The sequence below is a fragment of the Scyliorhinus torazame genome, chromosome 4 (genome assembly GCF_047496885.1).
Source record: "Scyliorhinus torazame isolate Kashiwa2021f chromosome 4, sScyTor2.1, whole genome shotgun sequence".
Classification (NCBI taxonomy): domain Eukaryota; kingdom Metazoa; phylum Chordata; class Chondrichthyes; order Carcharhiniformes; family Scyliorhinidae; genus Scyliorhinus; species Scyliorhinus torazame.
In genome coordinates this window covers 124,547,938-124,570,132 of record NC_092710.1, presented here as the reverse complement: position 1 = coordinate 124,570,132, position 22,195 = coordinate 124,547,938, and the positions used below count along the sequence as shown (strand labels likewise).

Below are 22,195 nucleotides of genomic sequence, written 5' to 3'. Positions count from 1 at the left end.
ATCGCTGAACTCCTACAACTGCGCGTCTTACAAGCCTCTGTACCACACTCCACACCCGCCCCGAACACCACCACACAACATGACACCCCTGGACCGGACACCACACATAGTGATAGACACTGAAACCCCCACTTGGTGCGAAAACATTGCCAAATGGTACCCCCTTTCATACACAGTAGAGGCCCTTCTGGTAATTGCAATAATGAAATGAAATGAAATGAAATGAAAATCGCTTATTATCACAAGTAGGCATCAAATGAAGTTACTGTGAAAAGCCCCTAGTCGCCACATTCCGGCGCCTGTTCGGGGAGGCTGTTACGGGAATCTGCAGTGTCATCCAGACACGCAGACACCGCAAATGGCGAAAAAGAGCCTCCCGCTCCCCGATATATACACCTTCTTTGGAATTCACCAAACTCAACAAACACTGTAATCGCTGATAAAAATAAAGACCGTATACCTCTCTAACTTTGATAGATTAAGTAGGAATGTGATGCTGCTGTTTTGAAATCTTGTATTGTACATAAGTTCTTTTTGATATTTGCCAGCAGCATGAGAGTAGCTTAGATAGTGTTAGTTAGATATTCAATTGTGCGGAACAGTGAAATGTTTTATAGTGACCCGTTAGAAATTATGAATGTATGATGTGTTAGTAAAAATGTTAGGTAACTGCTCCAAAATCATAGGACAGAGTAGTGTAGGACCTGTCCTTGACCAAGGGTAACCAGCACACCAGGGATGGATAAGGGATCGACAGTGTGATCCACCTTACGCTTTGCGTTCAGGATCAAGAGGACGGGATGGAGCCATCTCAGATGGCCACCTGCAAAGGACCATGGGAATTATGGCCAACCCAGGACTCAGATAGACTCAGAGCTTGTGTGTGTATTTGCAACCCACATCGCTAGATGTGATCGAACCACCCGCTCGTTTGCATTCTAATGGCCCATTTCCCCAGAACAAAAGAACTGTACTCAGGTATCGATACAGATACAGACTAATCGGCGCCACTCCCTTTACTTAGGGAGCCCAAACAGCCAAGGTCAATGACCACTAAGGACACGCCCAGCCATCAAGGCACCCGCCTCTTTATTGGCCAAAATCGAAGGCAGTGATTGAAGCCTGTTGAATTATTGGGTCCAAATTAAGGACCGCCCCAAAGAGCGCAAAGCCCCAGAGGGATAAGAAGAGACACAGCCATGTGCTCAGTCTCTCTTGGGTCTGACCTAAGCCAACCCAAGTGCAGCATAATGACCAGACAGACAAGTTCAAGACCAACGATCGCTACTAGACGGATGAGCCCAGCAGAAACAGAGCCACTTCATCCACCCAGCCATGCAAGATCCGGACAAAGGCATTCTCCATCTGCAAAGAGCCGGTTACCCTGAAGTTAAGTGTAGGTTATTGCAGTTGTTCGGTGTAGTTTAACTTGTAGTGTTTTGTGTTGCATGTCGAAGTAATCCTTGTGTGTAAATAAACCATCTTTGAACTTGAACTGACTAACTGGGTGTGAGGTCCTTTGATCGATATCCGGTAAAGCCTTGTGGTGGTATCATTTGATACCTGGCGACTCTAAAGAGCATCATTATTAATTGGCAACATTATTGGTGACTCTGGCGCCGATTGGCAACATTATTGGCGACTCCGGTGCCGATTGGCAACAGTAGCCAATGTAAGAAGGTTGTTAAATGTGATCATGATGTCCGGAAGGTAGGGAGGTGGAGGTAGTGGTCGCAATGGACGCAGAGAAGGCTTTTGATTGGGTAGAATGGGAATATCTGTGGGAGGTACTGGGACGGGTCAGATTTGGGCGGGGCTTTATTGACTGGGTCAGGTTGTTGTATCAGGTTGTTGTTGCAAGCGTACGGACGAATAGGACAACATCGGACTATTTTAGGCTGCATCGGGGGATGAGACAGGGATGCCCCCTCTCCCCACTGTTGTTCGCGTTAGCCATAGAGCTGCTGGCAATTGCGCTGAGAGCCTCAAGGGGCTGGTCGGGGGCGGGGGGAGGGAGTGTAACACAGAGTCTCGCTTTACGCAGTGGACCTACTCCTGTATGTATCGGACCCATTAGAGGGGATGGAAGAAATTCTGAGGATTCTGGGGGAATTTGGCCGGTTTTCGGGATATAAACTAAATATGGGGAAAAGTGAGATGTTTGCGGTCCAGGCAAGGGGGCAGGAGAGGCGACTGGGAGAACTGGCATTTAGGGTGGTAGGGGGAAGCTTTCGGTACTTAGGCATCCAGGTGGTGCGGGAATGGGAGTGGCTGCACAAGTTAAATCTGGCCCGACTAGTAGACCAAATGAAGGACGATTTCCGGAGGTGGGACGCGCTCCCGTTGTCACTAGTTGGGAGGGTGCAGACGGTGAAAATGACGGTCCTCCCGAGATTCCTGTTTGTGTTTCAGTGTCTCCCCATCTTCATTCCGCGGTCCTTCTTTAAACAAGTCAGTAAGATGATCACTGGCTTTGTATGGGCGGGTAAGACCCCGTGAGTTAAAAAGGGGATGCTTGAGCGGAGCCTGGGGGGGGGGGGGGCGGGCTGGCGCTGCCGAACCTCAGTAATTACTATTGGGCGGCAAATATAACCATGACCAGGAAGTGGGTGATGGGGGGAGGGTCGGATTGGGAGCGTGTGGAGGCTGCTTTATGCAAGGGCACCAGCTTGGGGGCGTTGATAACAGCGCCTCTGCCGTTCCCGCCGGCACGGTACTCCACCAGCCTCGTGGTGGTGGTGGTTCTGAGGATCTGGGGGCAATGGCGAAAGGAGCATCGGTGTGGTCTCCAATCTGTAATAATCACTGGTTAGCCCCGGGAAGGATGGATGGAGGGTTTCGGAGATGGCAGAGAGCAGGGATTGGGAGGATGGGGGATATGTTTATAGAGGGGAGCTTTTCTAGCTTGAACTGGGGGAGAAATTTGGATAGGTGAGTGGAAATGAATTTAGGTATCTGCAGGTGCGGGACTTCCTACGCAGGCAGGTTTCAACCTTCCCTCTCCTACCATCAAGGGGGATACAGGACAGGGTAGCATCTAGAGTGTGGGTGGGAGAAGGGAGGGTCTCTGACATTTACAAGGAACTCATGGGGTCAGAGGAGATGCAGACCGAGGAGCCGAAGCGCAAGTGGGAAGAGGAGTTTGGGGGGAATGATAGAGGATGGTCTCTGGGCGGACGCGATGAGTAGAGTCAACGCGTCCACAACATGTGCCAGGCTCAGCCTGATATAATTCAAGGTCGTTCATCGGGCTCACATGACAGTGGCCCGGATGAGCAGGTTCTCTGAGGTAGAAGATAGGTGTGCAAGGTGTGCGGGAGGGCCAGCGAACCATGTCCACATGTTCTGGACATGCCCAAAGCTTAGGGGATCTTGACAGGGGGTTGCGGATGTCATGTCCACGGTGTCAAAAACAAGGGTGGCACCGAGTCCAGAGGTGGCGATTTTCGGAGTGTCAGAAGACCCAGGAATCCAGGAGGAGAAAGAGGCAGACGTTCTAGCCTTTGCTTCCCTGGTAGTCCGAAGATGGATATTAGCTTAGAGGGACTCAAAGCCCCCGAAGTCGGAACCTGGCTAGCTTTCTCTGTTTGGAGAAAATCAAGTTCGCCATGAGAGGGTCAATGTTAGGGTTCGTCCTGAGGTGGCAACCGTTCGTCGACTTCTTTGCGGACAATTAACAGTCAGCAGAAGGGAGAGGGGCCTGTGGGTTAGCTTAGTTTAGAGTAGGGGGTTAGTAAAGCTGGGACCTGTAAGGGAGGAAGACGGCTTTGTTGTTGTAAAATCATAAATACCTCAATAAAATGTTTATTAAAAAAAAAGAACAATGAAGGGGCACAAATTCCTGAGGAAGGGTATTTGAATTGTGGAACAGGTTTTAGAAAGAGGGAGGGAAGACTGATTCGCTTCAATCCTTCAAGAAGATCCTCAATGGGTTTCTGGGATGATTTTAGCATATGGAAGGTAAATGATTTTGAAAAAATAGCCAATGAATCTGAGATTTTCCAAGGCTCGGTTTATTGTCCAAAAGGTGTCATGGAGGTTTTTTTTAACAAAGGAATTGCTAAATCCCTCTATTTAAACCCTCTGCCAGGAGATGAGGAAAGATGAGGAAAGGGAATGAATGGGTGGTATAGCTGGAAGATGGTTTGACGGGTTGGGCTGGGGATGGGTTATGGGGCAGCAGCCTTTTCATTTCCTAGATGTATAAGCATAAACTTCAAGCAGTACGGAACCAGGATCGAACCTTGGTATTTTTACCTCTGCATGGCTCAGTATCACGCCAGGCGGGGCAATAACCTATCAGAGAATCACTGGAGGATTTATCCACAAAGGGATCACTCTGTGGCTTGGCCCTCCCAGAAAGGAGCTATATGGAGTGTATCTCAGGGAACTGCCAGCATGCAGCCTACAATTCACTGTACATCAAAATAGATGCAGGGAAATCAAGAGCTTGCCAATGGCAGTTCTCCAGCGTGCAGTCACAGCATGCATCACTGCCACTGAGAGTAATGGATTGCAAATTTGTCTCTTTAATGATGAACCTATTGGGTTTACATATGCAGGCCAAAAACAGCAAACCCTCTTATTTGTATGTGATTTATGCTTATATTTTAAAATGTACAATAAACTTTATGCTGTTCACCACTGTACCAACCGGAATACTCTATTAACCGGAGGTTCAGGACCAGGCCGAATATAGAGACGCCTGTGCGGTGCTTCTCACTTTAGAGACCAGGTAGTGGCCACATTCACTGCAAATCGGGTTTATTCAAGTGGCTATCTCACAGCGGCCCAGTCCCCACATTTGGGCAGCTTTAGGGGCCGGAAAGCATGTTTGAGAAGTTCAAAGAGCGCGTGATGATCCTCACATCAGGATCTCAACAGTAAGCAGGTGAGGAACTGGGAGACAGGCCAGGTTGTGTCCGGGAGAACCAGGCTCAGGTTGGAATGAGAGAGAGACACTTAATCCGATTTTAGTCAGATTGCTGCTGACTTTATACATCTGATTAAAATAAAATTGTCAGTTTATTGGTGACTATTAGTTACCAACACGATACATTATAGATACAAGGGCCTGTGCGTCAGTTGAGAAATCCACCCATTTTCTGGAAGTTTATAGCAAGTTTCAACAAAAACTATTTCGCTTTCAGCATTTCTGAGTGCTGTCAGTTCCCCTCAGCATGGCCAGCCAAGCTTCCAGTAGACCTTCTATTTAATTCACCGGCATCATCTATTATGGGGATGGTTTAGCACAGCAGGCTAAACAGGTGGTTTGTAATGCAGAACAAGGCAGCAGCGCGGGTTCAGTTCCCGTATCGGCCTCCCTGGCGACTAGGGGCTTTTCACAGTAACTTCATTGAAGCCTATTTGTGACAATAAGCTATTATTGTTTGTTCAACTGAGAGCATTGTGGTTAGAGTCCTGAGTAATGAAGTGAATCCCAATATCTGAATAAGTCAAGAATTCAGAATGTAAAAATAAAAGATTAGAAACCATGGGTTATATTTAGTTTTAAAATTAAATTTGTTAATAAGTTCTAACAAAAGGTTGTCAACCTGAAACTTTTCCTCTGTCTCTCGTTCCACAGATGCTACCTGATGTGCGAAGTGTTTTCAGCACCTTCTGTTTTTAGTTCTGCTCTTTGTCGTCACGAAGATCACCTAGTTTCATCTCCACAACATCACCTGCCTGCACCCCTACCTCGGCCCATCTGCTGCTGACGTTATCATCGGAGACTCAACTATTCCAATGCTCTCGTTGTTGGCATCCATATTGTAAAGATCATCTCAACCAAAGCTTTCCTGTCCGTTTGCTCTCCTGCAGGAAGACCCATTCATGTGTTGGCTGACCTACATGAGTACCTGGTCCAAATTTAAAATTTTCATTTGTGCGTTTAAATTCCATGATTGCTTCATGGCCTTTCCTTTTCTTATCCCTCTAATATCCTCCAGCCCAACAGCCCCCCCCCCCCCCCCCCACCCCCTCCTAAACTCTCTCTCTTACTCTGGCCTCTTTTGCATCCCCCGAACCCATCCATCCCACCTCTATTCGTCGCCCTACATTTACAGCATAGAAGGAGGACATTCGGCCCATCGAGCCTGCACTAACTCTCTGCTAGAGCAATTTAGCTAGCCTCATTCCTCTGCCTTTTCACCATTCCGCTGCAAATGCTATCCCTTCTGGTGATCATCCAATTAATTCCCTTTTCAAAAATCATGGCTGAATCTGACTCCATAATTCCCTCCCTAATCCCCTCCATTTCTACACATCCCCATCCACCTTTTTAGATCTTCTTTCGAATCCTCTGCTTTGAGCAAGCTTTGGGTCAGCCCGCCTAACATCTCGTTTGATTTGGCATTCACTTATCTGTGACATTTTTCTGCATTGAAGTTTATCGAGGAGTACAAGCCATTAATGAAGCAATTGGAAAAATGATTTGAAAACTTTTGTCTTCTAAGTCGAGATTCGACCTGACACCAGAACAAAGAGGAGTGAGGTAGGTCCCCACTCTGCCAGGTTTGGGATCAGCACAGCCTTTTGGTCTGAGGAAAATTTGGCTCTGTGCTGAAAAAAAACAAGATGAGGTAATGACATCAATGTTAAATCAGCCTCATTTCTCTGTGCCAATATATAAATCACTCAGAATTGCTGGCTTCAAAACTGATGTTTTAGGATGAAGTTGGCAAAACTAAGCCTATAATGCATTTCTTAAACAGTCATTTAAAAGATTTAGAAGAAACGGGGCTGTTTTAAAGATTCTCCTGCTTTCATGAAAGCAGTAATGTCTCGTTAGGACTTCGTAGAATTCATAGAATTTACAGTGCAGAAGGAGGCCATTCAGCCCATCAAGTCTGCACCGACCCTTGGAAAGAGCACCCTACTTAGGCCCCCCGCCTCCACCCAATCCCACTTTATCCCCGTAACCCAGTAACCCCACCTAACCTTTTTGGACACTAAGGGCAATTTAGAATGGCCAATCCAACTAACCTGCACATCTTTGGACTGTGGGAGGAAACCGGAGCACCCGGAGGAAAGCCATGCACACACGGGGAGAACGTGCAGACGCCACACAGACAGTGACCCAAGCCAGGAATCGAATCTGGGACCCTGGAGCTTTGAAGCAACTGTGCTAACCACTATGCTACCATGCCAAAATATGCCGAACTTTCATTCAGTTTTTCCATTTGTTCCAAATCCACTCAGAGTGTTCAGAGTGGTATTTTCCACGATACAGGAAAAGATAGGAAGATAGGAGTTGGAGTAAGAGGGAAGGAGTATGATATGGAGGATCATTTTCATCTTTTCTGCTTGGCCTGTAAAATGGTAGAGTGGATCATCCATCGGTTATAAATGTTACAATCCCAGTTGATGTTATAAATGGACGGGAAGATCGCAGAATGGAACCCTGGCTCGAAAGACTGTAACTTTTACTTTCTATGTATAAAACATAGAGGAACAGAGTCACCAGATGGCTAATTAGTTTTAAAAACAAGGAAAAAACATTTAAGAAACAGAAGTTGGATTATTACAAAATATTCCATTACTCCCTCCTTAGCTTATCAAATACACACCGATTTGAAGATTAACAAGGGTTGCAAAGTACATCTTAAGGTGCACGCAATAGAATCACAGTTGGAATTGAAACCAACCCCCACACATACAAAACCTTTGTCCAGCATGAATCTAACTGTAGGTTTTAGCCTTCCAGGCACAGAAACATTTAATTGAACCCACTTAAAACTATACCATATTCAATATTAATATAAATTCCTTAAACTATCTTTGTTTTCCTAACATAGAGCTCATGCAATTTTCATTTCTGGAAGATTCATTAAGGATTTACTAATTTATTGCACAAAAAATGAATATTGGGAAATACAGTACAATGGCAGACTTCAAAGACTTTCAAGGAGACACTAACATTTAAAACAAAGGCATTGATCTTAACATGTGTAGGCAGGGGCAGGATTTATTTTGAGGAAACCAGAAGTTCAGGTTTCCCAACATGCTATGGAGTTTTGGCTCCACACGGTGAGCAGTATTGTTTTGAGGCACGATCCCTGCCTGGATGTGAGCCTGACTGACACAATTAGCGGGGAACACTCCAGAGGAGGCCGCAGCCTCAGGTCAGTCACCTGTTGCTATTGGGAACATGGAGCATAGGGAAGGTCCAACCCCTGACTCTGGAGATTGGAAGAAGGTGGCGGACTAATTTAGGGAGGGGGAGCTTTGCGGGGGCCGGGAAGGTGGGGGCGGGGGGAAAGCAGGAGAAAGTTTGCAGACTATCCTCCATGAGCAATTGTTTTGAAGCCAAAGTATAATCACCAAAATAAATGTTGCACGCAATAAACAAAAGCGGACACTCAGGCAACAGACAGTGTTCTACCAGTTTGAATGCTAGAATCTAGACCCAGAGCAAGAAAGGTGAACAGACAGTGGAACAGGGATTGGAATGATTTGTGAATGTCTTGCAGAATGACTGTGGAACTGCTGGAAAGGATGATTTGACTAAAAACTCATTATGGATGTAAAACACGGGCAACTAAAAAAGAGATATTAAAAGCTACAAATCTCTTGAAATGTGAGGGTGAGCGATCCTTAGTGTTCTCAAATAGTAAAGTCCAGTCCTCTGCACATAGAGACAGAAGACGTCAAAACCAGCAAAGCAATGGTGCTGGGAGAAACAAGAAGCAAAGAAAATAAAAAATAGAAATTCCGGCAAGTGCATTGTATCTGTGGAGAGAATTGACAGGTAGAGGGTTGGTTACAGAGCTGAAAAGTTAAGCTGCCTTTTCTCTTTTCAGATGCTGATAGAACAGCTGACTATTTTCATCTTGAATGGCCAGCATTTGTAGCTTTATTTTATTTTTATCTGGGTTATCTCGTTGAGGAGATACTCGACTAGTAAATCCAAAGACTCAGACAGATGCTCCAGGGATTGGGCCCAAATCCCACCACGGCAGCTGGTGGAATTTAAAATCAGTTAATAAAATCTGGAATTGAAAGTTGATCTCAGTAATGGTGGCCATGAAACTATCGGCGATTGTCGGAAAAATCCATCTGGTTCTATTGCCTTTCAGGAAAGGAAATCTGCCATCCTTACCCTGTCTACTCTACATATGTGATTCCAGGCCCACAGCAATGTGGTTGACTCTTAATTTCCCTCTGAACTGACTGAGCAAGTCATTCAGTTCAAGGGCAATTAGAGATGGGCAACGAATGCTGACCTTGGATGTGACGCTTGTTTCCCATGAAAAAATAAATAAAAATAAAAACAAAATAAAAAAAACAACTGGATGAGAATGTCAACCAGGGGAGCAGTATCAATAGCACACGCAAGCAACATTGACAATTCACATCACTTATGGCTTTAACGACTATGGCTAATCTACTTCAATGGTGTCATAATATACGCAGTGCATCAGCAGCTATCATGGTGTATAGAGATGCATTACTTAAATGTCATTCTCTTGCTCCCAAATTTTTATAATTTTCGGAGATTAAGCACAATTTTGTGTAGAGTAATGGGTTTTTATCCAATGTATACCAGACTGGAAATCATCTTTAAACTCTCCTCCCAGAACTCAAAAAATTTAAATCCATAATTGGGCAAAGCTTTCAGAGACTTTAAGTGGTTTTTAGTCTCTGAACTCCAACTTTCTTATCTGGACATTTCCTCATGGGACTGGCATTAATCGTTATTAAACAGCTGACTTATCATTGCGTTCCATCAGGATATAAACAAGAATGGGGGCAGGGAGTGGAGTTCAAAATTACAGAAGGCACGAGAACTTGAAAAATCAAAGTAGAGTCTGAAAAAGCAGAATGGACAAGAGCAGCAAAAATATGATCACGTAGAATATGAATGAAAAGATAATCCTGTACACTCTCTCCATAATTTAAAGCACTTAGGGGTCCGTAGATTAGCCATAGTTAGGGAAAAACTATTCCCACTCATGAAAGCATCAAGAATAAGAGGCCACTGATTTAAACTATTTGGCAAAAGAAGCAAAAACAACATGAGGGGAAAAAACATTCACGTAACGAGTGGTTAGGGTCTGGGATGCACTGCCTAAGAGTTGGAAGAGGCAGGTTCAATCGAAGCATTCAAAGTGGAACTAGACCGTTAACAGAAAAGGAAAAATATGCAGAGTCGCAGGAAGAAGGCAGGGGATTGGCACAAGGCGAAATAATTTGGTGTGCCGGCGCAGACAATGATGGGCCAAATGGCCTCCTTTTGCGCTGTAACAATTCTGTGATTTGCGAACCCCTGAACATTAAAGGTTCAGCGGTTCTTTGAATTCTCTTGGTGGATTTGCACAGGAATATGCACAGGAAGACGACAAGACTAACTAAAGCCAATCCGCACACAAGACTTTGATGGGAAGCTGGAAAACTTAATCCAAGCAGACAAAAGAGCAACGTGGGCAGCGTTTGACGATTTAGGGGCGTCATTCTCCGCCGGCGGGAGTCTCCGTTTTGCCGGCACCCGGGGGTTTCCCGACGGAGTGGGGCTGCCCCACAATGGGAAACCCCATTGCCGGTGTTACGGAGACTCCCGCCGGCCGGTCGGGGCAGAAATGTGGCGGGGCGGGTAGGAGAATTTCGCCCCATGTTTTAAAGAGTCTGTTCAGCATTCTCCGCTATATTATTCACAATGAGGAGCTTAAAGGTTCTCTCGGTGGAAATTTGTTTCTGTCAGTGGGAAAATAAGATATTCATTAGACAGCACCTGATCAGTGTACATCATTTTTTTTCCACTTGTCAAAGGTGGTAAACAACAGAAAATGAAACACAAAACACATGACTGAGAGCTAAATACTCCACAACAGCTCTACGACATCTTGTAGAGCTAATCTTCAAACTACAACATTTATTTTTAAGACGCCATAAATGAAATTCCTACCACATGGAGGCAATTAAAATGATCGGCACGTTATTGCTGAAGCAAAGACTAAAATAATGGTTTCAGATGTCAGCAGAGGATTGTCGAAATTGTTTGAACAATCTGCCATGTTGAAACTGAAAGAAAAGATGCATTTAACAACAGAACAAAATTGAAGACATGGGTTCCAGAGAAGAAAAGTAACATGGGGCTGAGGAAACAGTGGCCAGAATTTTCCCGCTGTTGCGATTCAATATTTCCGCTGGCAGCGCACCCATTCCAGCAGTTTTCGCAACAGCATGGTGTCGTTATAACAGGAAATCCATTGACAATCGGCAGGAAGATAGAATTCCACCATCAGGGAATGGCGTGCGGCCATGAAACAAGCGGCTGGCGGACTGGGGAATCCCGCCCAGTGACTGACAATCTACCTTGTGGAAAAAAGACCCAACACCTATACTGATACTGGCAACAGTTAGCGGTCATTTAGCAAAAAAATCCTCATCGTTTCTTTTTTCATTTCATTCTTAACTGTCATTATTCTTCCTCTTAATACACAGGGCTGTAAAATATTACACATCTGCCTCATCAAGCACTTGTTCTTATTACAGAGTCATTTGTTTGTTCTTATAAATAAACTCAGCAGTCTTGCCTGATGTTCAAAACTGACTTAATAGAATATGTGCAGAAGGAGGCCATTCAGCCCATCAAGTCTGCACTGGCTCTTGGAAAGAGCACCCCACCTCCACCATATCCCCGTAAACCAGTAACCCCACCTAACCTAAAGGCAATTTAGCATGGCCAATGCACCTAATCTGCACATCTTTGGACTGTGGGAGGAAACAGGAGCATCCGGAGGAAACCCACACAGACACGGGGAGAACGTGCAGACTCCACACAGACAGTGACCCAGCCGGGAATTGAACCTGGGACCCTGGAGCTGTGAAGCAGCAGTGCTAACCACTATGCTACCGTGCCGCCCCAGCATGGTGCTAACTTTCTGCATGCATCCAAGTTAAACATGACATGGCAGGAAATGGCAGTTCATTGTCAAGAAGCTCCATTGGAGCGGAGAGCCAAATGAAATCTACAAAGGGATATTGCTTGTAGGGAAAGGGAGGGCAGCAAAAACGCTTTGGTGCCACCCCATTCGTTTCTCTTGTCACAATCTCATGATTCTCAAGAGAGAATATTTAGGATCATACATCAGCAGTTAAATAAGCTGGTAGAGGATGTACAACATGGGCCTCTGGATTACTAGTCCAGTGACATTACTGACATCTCATATGCCACTATCTCCTCACCACCCCCACTTTGCATCCGCAGATAGTTTGCCATTCGATAACCATAAAGCCAACTGCAGGTCACACCGAGGTGAATGGCATGGCAGTGACTCATGGTACTGTGGCTTGTAAGCCAATTCATTGTGGGGTTAATGAGAGGTCATCTTCACTGACAATGCCTCCCAAAATTCCATGGCCAACTAACACTTTCATCTGCAAATAAAAAGCATGTGCAAAACAAAATTAGATAAATTGGTCAATTACAATATAGAAATGTTATCCATCTTAAAAATAAAACTCGTCTGGAATTTCTGGCATTGTTCAAAACTTCCTAGGGTCATGTCCAGCATAGTTCTTCTCAGCAACTGTTTGCTAATTATCTGAATTACAAATTTAGTCCAGTTAAATGCCTGGGCCCATTCAATGACTGCACTCATAATAAGATGCACATTACTGTCACCAATTGTGCCATCAGCTGGATTAATGCTCACTCAATGAAGTTTTACATCTTGTACGTAGAGCAAAATATTAATCACACTCCTGCTGAAACGCTTCCAGGACAAAATACCAAAATATGCAGCTTATCAAAATGCCTACTTACCTCTTGGTCCAAACCATGAAACAAAATAATAATTTAGCGTCTTGTCCACAGCTTCCATTTTTAAAATCTATGGGGGTAATTAATCAAAAAATACATAGTAAATAAAATGCAACAGATGACTATTTAGCAATGTTTCAATGACAATCAGGACATTCAATATAATTCCTCATTTTCTACATTATACTCAGAACATGCATGTTGCAAGAAATTATATTCATGATGAAAAGTCACAAAATGAAACACTTTCCATAGATTCTGCAGTACCTCCTGAGAATTTCCAGCATTTATCTTTTATTAAGCCTGGAATTCTCTATGAGAAGCTGTTTCATACTGTTCAAGCCGTTCACTGAAGGTGGGACCGATGGTAGAGTAGAATAGAATAGAATTCCTACAGTCCAGAATAATAATAATAGTAATCTTTATTATTGCCACAAGTAGGCTTACATTAACACTGCAATGAAATCATTGTGAAACTCCCCTAGTCGCCACATTCCGGCACCTGTTCGGGTACGCTGAATATCCAAATCACCTCACAGCACGTCTTTCGGGACTTGTGGGAGGAAACCTGAGCACCCGGAGGAAACCCACACAGACACGGGGAGAAAGTGTAAACTCCACACAGACAGTCCACCCAAGGCCGGAATTGACTCTGGGTCCATGGTGCTATGAGGCTGAAGTGATAACCACTGTGCCACCGTGCCGCCTTGATGTTCTAATCCAGAAAGCTAGTTGGTGAAGAGTGATACTGGAGTCAATCTTTACTCAGCCTTATATTTATTTTACAGAGTCAAACATTACAAACATATAACCCCTATCCTTACGTGTGCTCAAGTGAAATCCCAATTAATGACCTCCACTTATATATAATTAAACTCCACTGATGTACAAACCACAAATGAGAATTCAGCAGGCGGACATTCTCCCAGCAGTTCCACCTCCATTAATCACGCCAAGCTACGTGGGGGCAAACATTCGCTGCTGCCCACCTCTGTCTGACAGGAATTCCTGGCAACATGTATGATACAGGAGACCCAATCCTACCCAGGGTCATCTCTCTTAGTATTGTAGAAGATCTTCGCTAACTCCAGGCCCAATGACATGATTTGTAATGCAGTGCTATGTGGCTATTGTCTCTCTGTGAGCATAAAGAGTGCAGGCTAGATTTCCCAAGATGGCTTAAGTCTGCACACGAATGGTGAGTTTGAAGTTGGTCTTTCAAACACCAACATTCTCCATTTCCCTCTGGTATAAGTTGCTATTGGTACTCCAGTCAGCTGTTCAAACAACATCACCAAACATACAGATACAAGTCAGCTGATCACAACTGAAATTCCAAACAGCACTTAAAAGCATCCACAGGCATTGGGCTGGATTTTCCGTAGCCTGACCCCGAAATCGTGACTGGCGATTGGCGGAGAATGGATTCCGACGCCGGAATCGGGGCAGGCGCCAGTATGACGCCGGTCCACAATGCTCCACCCCTCCAGACCGGCGTCATCGGGACATCAACGCCATTGGTGTGTCACCGGCCGGGCCACCCGCTATGCTCCGCCCCCGATGGACCAAGTTCCCGACGGCGCAGGCCACGTGTGGTCCCAGCCGTCGGGAACCCGGCGTGACGGCTGCAGACAGTGTCCAGCGGCATCACACTCATCTGGGATCCGTGCCGTTAGGCGGGGTTGCTTCTGCTAGGGCTGGAGGGACTGGTGGTGTGTGGCCAGGGGAGTGGGCTGTGGGGCCGTGGTGGCGGATTAGGGTTTGAGCACGGCCGGCTTCATGTTTTACGGCACGGCCGGTGCAGATCGTCAGCCCAGCGCATGCGCGGGCCCGGGACACGGCAATTCTCCAGCTGTTTTCAGCACGATCCATGGATGTTCACGCGGCACTGGTGGTACCAAAATTGGTGAGGGGTTCGCGCCGACCTTCCTGTGGTGAACCTCCCGTGGATTCTCCGTTCACACCGGCACTTAGCCTCAGAAACGGAGAATCCAGCCCATTGCCTCCCTTCTAGATTTCGCTTTGACAAATCTCGGGACACGCGGAGGTGGAAAGCTTGGGACACGCGGAGGTGGAAAGCTTAAGCCAGCAAGCACAATACAGCAGTCGCAGCTTGTAAATGGGAAGAGAATGTGCGATGAGGGGAATGAGGATGTGAAAAAGAAAATTAAGTTATGAGGTTACAGTCATCTTTGACGCTTTGAGCCTTCCTTCTGATTACAGCTTCAGCAATGGGCGTCCCATAATAGCCAGCACCATCTCCTCCATGAGGGGATTAGGACATATCCCCCTCCGATAAACTCCTGCTGGGTCCAGTTGTCCACCACCCTGCCCTGCAGGAGAGGGGCAAGTGTTTCAGTGACCGCTGTACAACCTGTTTGGCTGATGTGGCTTTCACGGTTGAACAGCTGACAGCGTTTGTGCCAGCTCTGAGACATAGGTGCAAGGCTTGCAGCAGTATTAAGGGTATGAGGATGAGGTAAAGCATTATGAATTTTAGTTATGAGTTCCGATTAATAGAGATTGTTGGGTGGGCAGTGATGAGGGTGCGATGGCTTGAGCAGTGTCTGAGACTCCTGGCGCAGGTGCTGGCATAAGGCAGTCAAAAATGCATTCGCTGACCTTGACCTTGTGTGCGTGGGGCATTCTATCCTAGTCTTTACAGCATGACACTTTGCATTGGCCTCCCTAGCTATCTAGGCCCACTGTCTGTTGACCGCGGAGGACCTCCTAGCCCCTTGCGCCTTCAAGAAATCTCACCTCCTTTCCATCTCCTTCACTAAGACATCCAGAGCAACGTCTGAAAGCCTGGGAGCCCGCTCCTTCCTATGTCATGCCAGTCCTCACTGATTCCTAAGTCAAACTCACTTCCCGCACTACTGCCAGCTCCTGCTCCAGTCATAACGCACCTCTCCTTTTTTTAGAGGTGCGGATCCGCACTTAGCGATGCAGGTTAGTTTTAAGTGGTCCAAGCACTATTCTCAACCCCCGCAGATGCGTGCAGCCAATGAACAACACAGTTAGCACCGACTGCACACAGCGATCACTGAAATTATTCACCGATGGCAGCACCAAGTTGCCGTGTTGTCTGCATTACGTTGAATGGGTACTGGATAATTGCGCATCGTGGTCCCACGCTTGTTTTTGAGGACTATCCAGTTTAGGGATGATGCCATTATCTGGTGCATCCAATGGAGATCAGCTCTTCAAGGGAGTATGCCTCAGGAACTTGTGGATACTCAACTTTTTATCAAAATTAATGGTTGGAAATTATCATTTGCATATTAGTGATCTGCATGTTCTGCTTTCTGGGCATACTGTGGGGAGCCAGGACCTGCTGCATCATGGATGCATCCTTAATATTCCTAACATGCCCACATCAATAATCTACGCAATGGCAGAGTGGCATCAATCAGGTGGTACTGAAACTCCTTTGAGATCCAGGCCTAGATTTTCGCCACGATGAAGAGGGTCTCCGTCATGGTAAAAATGGCGGTAGGAGACAGAAAATGGAGGTCCCACCCTTCAACAAGGCAACTAGCATTTTCACAGGGGCAGGAATGGATCCGGATCAGGGTTTGCATGTGTATTTCATAGAGGCAGCTATCAACAGAAATAGCAGCTGACTCCACTCATGTGTGATTTTGGTGTGAGAGGTGTCCGAAACCCAATGTGCGCAGATTAGACCTGAAGGAGCAGGTCTAAACATTGTGGAGATGTTTGGATAGCTAGAGTACGCCTTTGGAAATGGTCCCAGGACCCCCTTTGAGAGAGGTCAGGTGCTAACAGGGGGAGGTTAGGTGCCGGATTCTCCGTCGGGCGGATGCTCTGTTTTGCCGGCACCCGGGGTTTTCCCGATGGCCTGGGGCTGCTGCACAATGGGAAACCCCATTGACCAGCCGGCGAAACGGAGCATCCCGCCGGGGTGCTGAAACTGAAATCTGGCGCGGCGGGACGCAGAATCCAGCCCCAGGTGTCCTTTAAAAAGAGCACACCTCATTGGAACTTTGAAGCTCATCAGCGCTCTCAAAACAACTGTCAAAAGTGTCAACATGAACTGTCAGAGAGAGCTATCAAGCTGCCAAGGTATTTAAAACTGCTGTCTTTAACTCTTTGAAAATCTGTCAGGAGTGTTAAAAATGATTACTTGCTATTTTACTCTGTCTTTAGACATAAGCCTGTGGGTTTCCACTACTTGGTTGGTGGTGAATGCCTGATTTCTCAACCCACCATTATCACAGTAGGGTGCATGCCATTTCAATTTGATTGACAGCTTCAAGTGGTTATGGACCCTTTGAAGAGGGGCAATGCCTGTTTTATAGGGGATTCTTCAAGTGAATGAAATGTTTGTTGTTGTAAATGTTAATGTAGCTGAAAGAATATAAAGAGTAAATGGTATTTTGAGTTAAAACTGTTTGTTTTAAATTAAAGCCTGCCGTAGACACTTGAAATTTTATTTAATGTCAGCATGGGTCCTGAGGTCTGTTCACGGTGGTTACTGGTTGAGTTGACATTGTAGGCGTAAGGGCAAAAGGGTGCTGGGTGAAGTTGGGCATGGATTGGTACTGAGTTGGCATAATGCTCTGGAAAGATGAATGGGGTAGAGGTTAGCATGGGGCTGTAAAGGCCCATGGAGGATACAGAGGGGCATAGGTTGGCATGGAAGGTATGTGGGATGATTGGGATGGGCAACGGGCATGGACTCACATGGATGGGGCATGGGGAGTTTGTGGGGTTTGAGGGCTGTTTTTAGTTATTCTATTTTTTGTATTAAACTTCAACACAGTGCTGATGCATCGAGTCAGGCCTTCTGCTCACCCTGCCTCACCCAGCATCCTCTGCATCATTCTGGGATCTCCCGTCCCAACTCCGAGAGAATCCCAAAACCCGGAATCAAAACTCTGACGTCAGTCAGAGGGTTATAGAAGTTGGATCCACAAAACTAGGAATTCTCCCGACTTCGCACACCCATCAAACGGACACAGTGCTCAGCTCAGTATTTGATTACCAAATTCGTAACAGTTGCATCCTTTCCATAACTTTTTTTAAGCTCCAAGATGGTTAACAAATTGCCCTTTGGACGTGTTAGCAAAACGGACAGAACAACCTTTACACTTTTAGTTGAGGGATCCCTAAAACCACAAACTCCTAAAGGTGGCTGGATTTTATAGTCCCATCAGCATATTTGAAGGTGGGGCGGGGTTGTAAACTGTAGCTTCTGACATTTCCACCTGCTCCCAATCTGTCTCCTATTTTATGGGAGAGGTGGCGGGGACGCATGAGTAGCCTGTGCAAAATGAATATTCTGCCGAGGGTCTTGTTTATCTTTCAAGCTCTCCCGATCTTTATACCAAAGGCATTTTTCGGAACGTGGACACGATAATCTCGGACTTTGTATGGGCGGGGAAGGTGCCAAGGGTGGGAAAGACCCTGCTACAGAGGCAGAGGGAGCGGGGGGGTGACATTGTCGAACTTGCTTCATTATTATTGGGCGGCGAATGTGGACAAAGTGCAGCGGTGGTGGGAAGGAGAAGGGGGCGGGTGGGTTAGGATGGAGGAGGAATCTTGTAAGAGATCTAGTTTGAGGGCTATGGTGACGGCAGTGTTGCTAATGGCTCCGAGTAGGTATTCAGGGAGCCCGGTGGTGCAGTCCACGGTGAAGATACGGGTCGGGATTCTCCCAAATCCTGGCCAAGTGTTGACGTCGACGTAAACATCGGAGTGGTGTACGCCAGCGTCAATGGCCTCCTGGCCCAGCACTTCACCGCTGTCCAGGGGGCTAGCCCAGCGGCGGAGAGCTGCGGCTGCTCCGGCGCCGAAAGGCGGCCCTGCACGGCTGGCACAGATCCGCGCATGCGCGTGGTTGCCGTCTCCGCACCAGCGCAAAGCAACATGTCGGGGACTTTACGGCGAGCCGCGCGGAAGGAGGTAGGCCCCCTCCAGATCGCGGCCGCCCGCCGATCGGATGCCCCGATCGCGGGCCTGGACCCCGTGGAGGCCCCCCACAGGAATCAGATACCCCCCGCCCCCCCCCCCCCACCAAGACGTCCACAGCGGCCGGGTGGTACCAGGTAAGTACTACATCAGGGGGACTCGCGGGAGTTCGGCCCGTCGCCCACGAAGAATCGCCGCGGGGGCTTATTTCAGCGGCTCCCGACCAGCGCCGCGTCGACCGCGCGGGCGCGATTGCCGTCGGTTCTCCCTCCCGGTGTCAGAGCGCCCTCGCCGATTCTCCAACCCGCTGCAGGCTCGGAGAATCCTGCCCCATTGAATCAGTTGAGGAGGCATTTTAGGGTGGAAGGGACGTCGGTGCTAACACCGCTGTGTGAGAATCATGGGTTTGAGCTTGTGGGGGGGGGGGGGGATACATAATGTGTACAGGAGGTGGAGGGAAGTGGGGCTGGTCAAGATGAGGGATTTGTATTTGGAGGAAGGGTTTGCCAGTTTGGAGGAGCTAAGGGAGAGGGTAGAGCTGCCGAGGGGGAGTGAATTCAGGTATCTACAGGTTAGAGACTTTGCACAAAATGTCTCGAAGGGGTTCCCTAGATTGCCGGGATACACCCTGCTGGAGCGACTGCTGCTTCCGGATGTGAAGGGGAGGGAAGAATTGGGGATATATATAAGTGGCTGGGGGAGCAGGGAGGCGAGCGGGTGGTGACGATCAAGAAGAAATGGAAAGTGGAGTTGGGAGTGGAAATCAATTGGGGCGTATGGAATGAGGCACTGCGTAGGGTAAATGGGACCTCCTCTTGTGCAAGGATGAGCCTGATACAGGTGGTGCACAGGGTGCATATGACTAGGGCGAGAATGAGTGGGTTCCTTCAGGGAGTATCAGATGAGTGTGAGAGGTGTGGGCGGGAGCCAGCAAATCACACGCGCAATGTGGTAATCTGTGTAGAGGTATTATGGTACCTGGTAATGCTGGAACACCATTGGTAGATATTGTATGTTTCCTATTGGTCATGCTGTACGGTAGCTCCGCCCCGCAAGGCGGGGTATAAGAACCCGTGCTGCCCCAGCAGCCTTTATTCTGTACTTGAGCTGCTGGGGGAAACATCTAGCTTATTAAAGCCTTCAGTTGGACTACAACCTCGCTTTAGTGGTCATTGATCGTGCATCAATTTAATAAGCTAGATTTAAAAGGATGGAGCTCCGAATCAAGCCGGAGTGTCTCCAACTCAGCTCCCACGCGGTGAACTCAGCGGCAATCTTCAAGCACTGGCTAGCATGTTTTAAAGGATATCTCGGAACGGTCGAAAACACACCCACGGGAGAACAGAAAATGCAAGTCCTGCACTCGAGGGTGAGCCCGGAAATTTACACCCTCATCGAGGACGCGGAAGACTTCGATGCAGCAATAGAGCTTCTAAAGGACATTATATTCGCCCGGTAAACCAGATCTACACCCAACATCTGCTAGCAACGAGGCGACAAATCCCTGGGGAATCGCTGGAAGAATTCTACCGTGCGCTCCTGCTGTTGGGGAGAAACTGCAGCTGCCCGCAAGTTTCGGCGAGCGACCACACAGAACTCTTGATCCGGGACGCATTCGTGGCAGGTACGCTGTCCTCCCAAATCCGCCAGCGATTGCTGGAAAAAGACACCCTAGGCCTCAAAGAGGCACGGGCCCTTGCAGGCTCCCTGGATGTGGCCGCGCTTACCTTCCCAAACGCGTGGCAGCCCCCTGGGCAGCGTGGACCCCTCCGCAGCCGGCCCAGAAACATCCCCCATCCCCCCACAAGCTTGTGCTGCAAGGCGACCTGGCAACCCCGGGGGGCCCCGCTGCTACTTTTGCGGTCAGGCGAAGCATGCCCGGCCCGCGCATCCACCTGCAAGGGATGCGGTAAAAAAGGCCACTTCGTGGTGGTATGCCAGGCCCATGAGGTCGCCGCGGTCTCGGGCGGCGAATGTGGACCGCCACCACAAACCTCTCCACGGTCCCCATCCCCATCTTCCTACTCCAGGGCCACGTGCGGCCCTTGGGCGCCACCATCTTGTCCCGCGGACGCCATGTTCGATGGGTGGGCATTACCATTTTGTGCACGCCTAGCCATGTGCGACCAATGAGAGCCGCCATCTTGGATGGACTCCCAGGACCCCAGCTCGGCTGACCGCACACCGCCCGAAGAGAACACTCAACTGCTGAGATTAGCCTCGGTGACCTTGGATCAGTCCCGGCCTCGAACACTCTCAACTGCAGTACTAATCAACGGGCACGAGGCATCCTGCTTAATCGACTCTGGGAGCACGGAGAGCTTCATACACCCCGACACGGTAAGACGCTGTTCTCTCCTCGTCCACCCCGTTAATCAAAAAATCTCCCTGGCCTCCGGTTCCCACTCAGTAGAGATAAAGGGGTTTTGTGTAGCAAACCTCACAGTCCAGGGAAGGGAGTTTAAAAATTATCGGCTCTACGTCCTTCTCCACCTCTGCGCGGCCACACTCCTCGGTTTAGACTTACAGTGTAATCTCCAAAGTCTAACTTTCAAATTCGGCGGCCCTATACCCCCCTCACTGGCTGCGGCCTCGCGGCCCTCAAGGTCGATCCACCTTCCCTGTTTGCGAACCTCACCCCGGATTGCAAACCCGTTGCCACCAGGAGCAGACGGTACAGTGCCCAGGATCGGATCTTTATTAGGTCAGAGATCCAAAGGCTACTGAGGGAAGGAGTCATTGAAGCTAGCAACAGTCCCTGGAGAGCTCAAGTAGTGGTGGTAAAGACCGGGGAGAAGCATAGGATGGTCATCGACTACAGTCAGACCATCAACAGGTTTACGCAGCTGGACGCATACCCACTCCCCCACATCCACCTACCACCAGCTCCCCATCCGTACTAGTGATCGCAAATACACTGCCAATGAGGCAGATGGGTGGCTCTATCACTTCTTAAGGGTTCCCTTCGGTGTCACCAACGGGGTCTCGGTCTTCCAGCGGGAGATGGACCGAATGGTTGACCGGTACGGTTTACGGGCAACATTCCCGTATCTCGATAATGTCACCATCTGCGGCCACGACCAGCAGCACCACGACACCAACCTGCGAAAATTCCTCCAGATCGCAAAGATCCTTAACCTTACATATAACAAGGATAAATGCGTGTTTAGCACCGACTGCCTAGCCATCCTCGGCTACGTAGTGCGAAATGGAGTTATCGGCCCCGATCCTCAACGCATGCACCCCCTTATGGAGTTCCCCCTCCCTCACTGCTCCAAGGCCCTGAAGCGCTGCCTAGGGTTTTTCTCTTACTATGCCCAGTGGGTCGCCAACTATGCGGACAAGGCCCGTCCCCTGATCCAATCCACAGCTTTTCCCCTGTCGAAAGAGGCCCGCCAGGCCTTCAGCCTGCATCAAAGCAGACATTGCAAAGGCGACGATGCACGCCATCGACGAGTCCTTCCCTTTCCAGGTCGAGAGCGACGCATCCGACGT

General features: G+C 48.0%; 1 protein-coding gene across 2 annotated transcripts in view; it reads right to left on the bottom strand.

The window, feature by feature from the left end:
- Nucleotides 1-22,195, bottom strand: part of elovl5 (ELOVL fatty acid elongase 5) — a 200,200-nt gene that overhangs the window by 53,966 nt on the left and 124,039 nt on the right. For both annotated transcript variants that reach the window (XM_072498586.1, XM_072498587.1), the window contains one exon: nt 12,770-12,836. In XM_072498586.1, coding sequence (XP_072354687.1) covers nt 12,770-12,827 — 58 coding nt within the window. In that variant the 5' untranslated portion in view covers nt 12,828-12,836. The remainder of the gene's footprint in view (nt 1-12,769; nt 12,837-22,195) is intronic.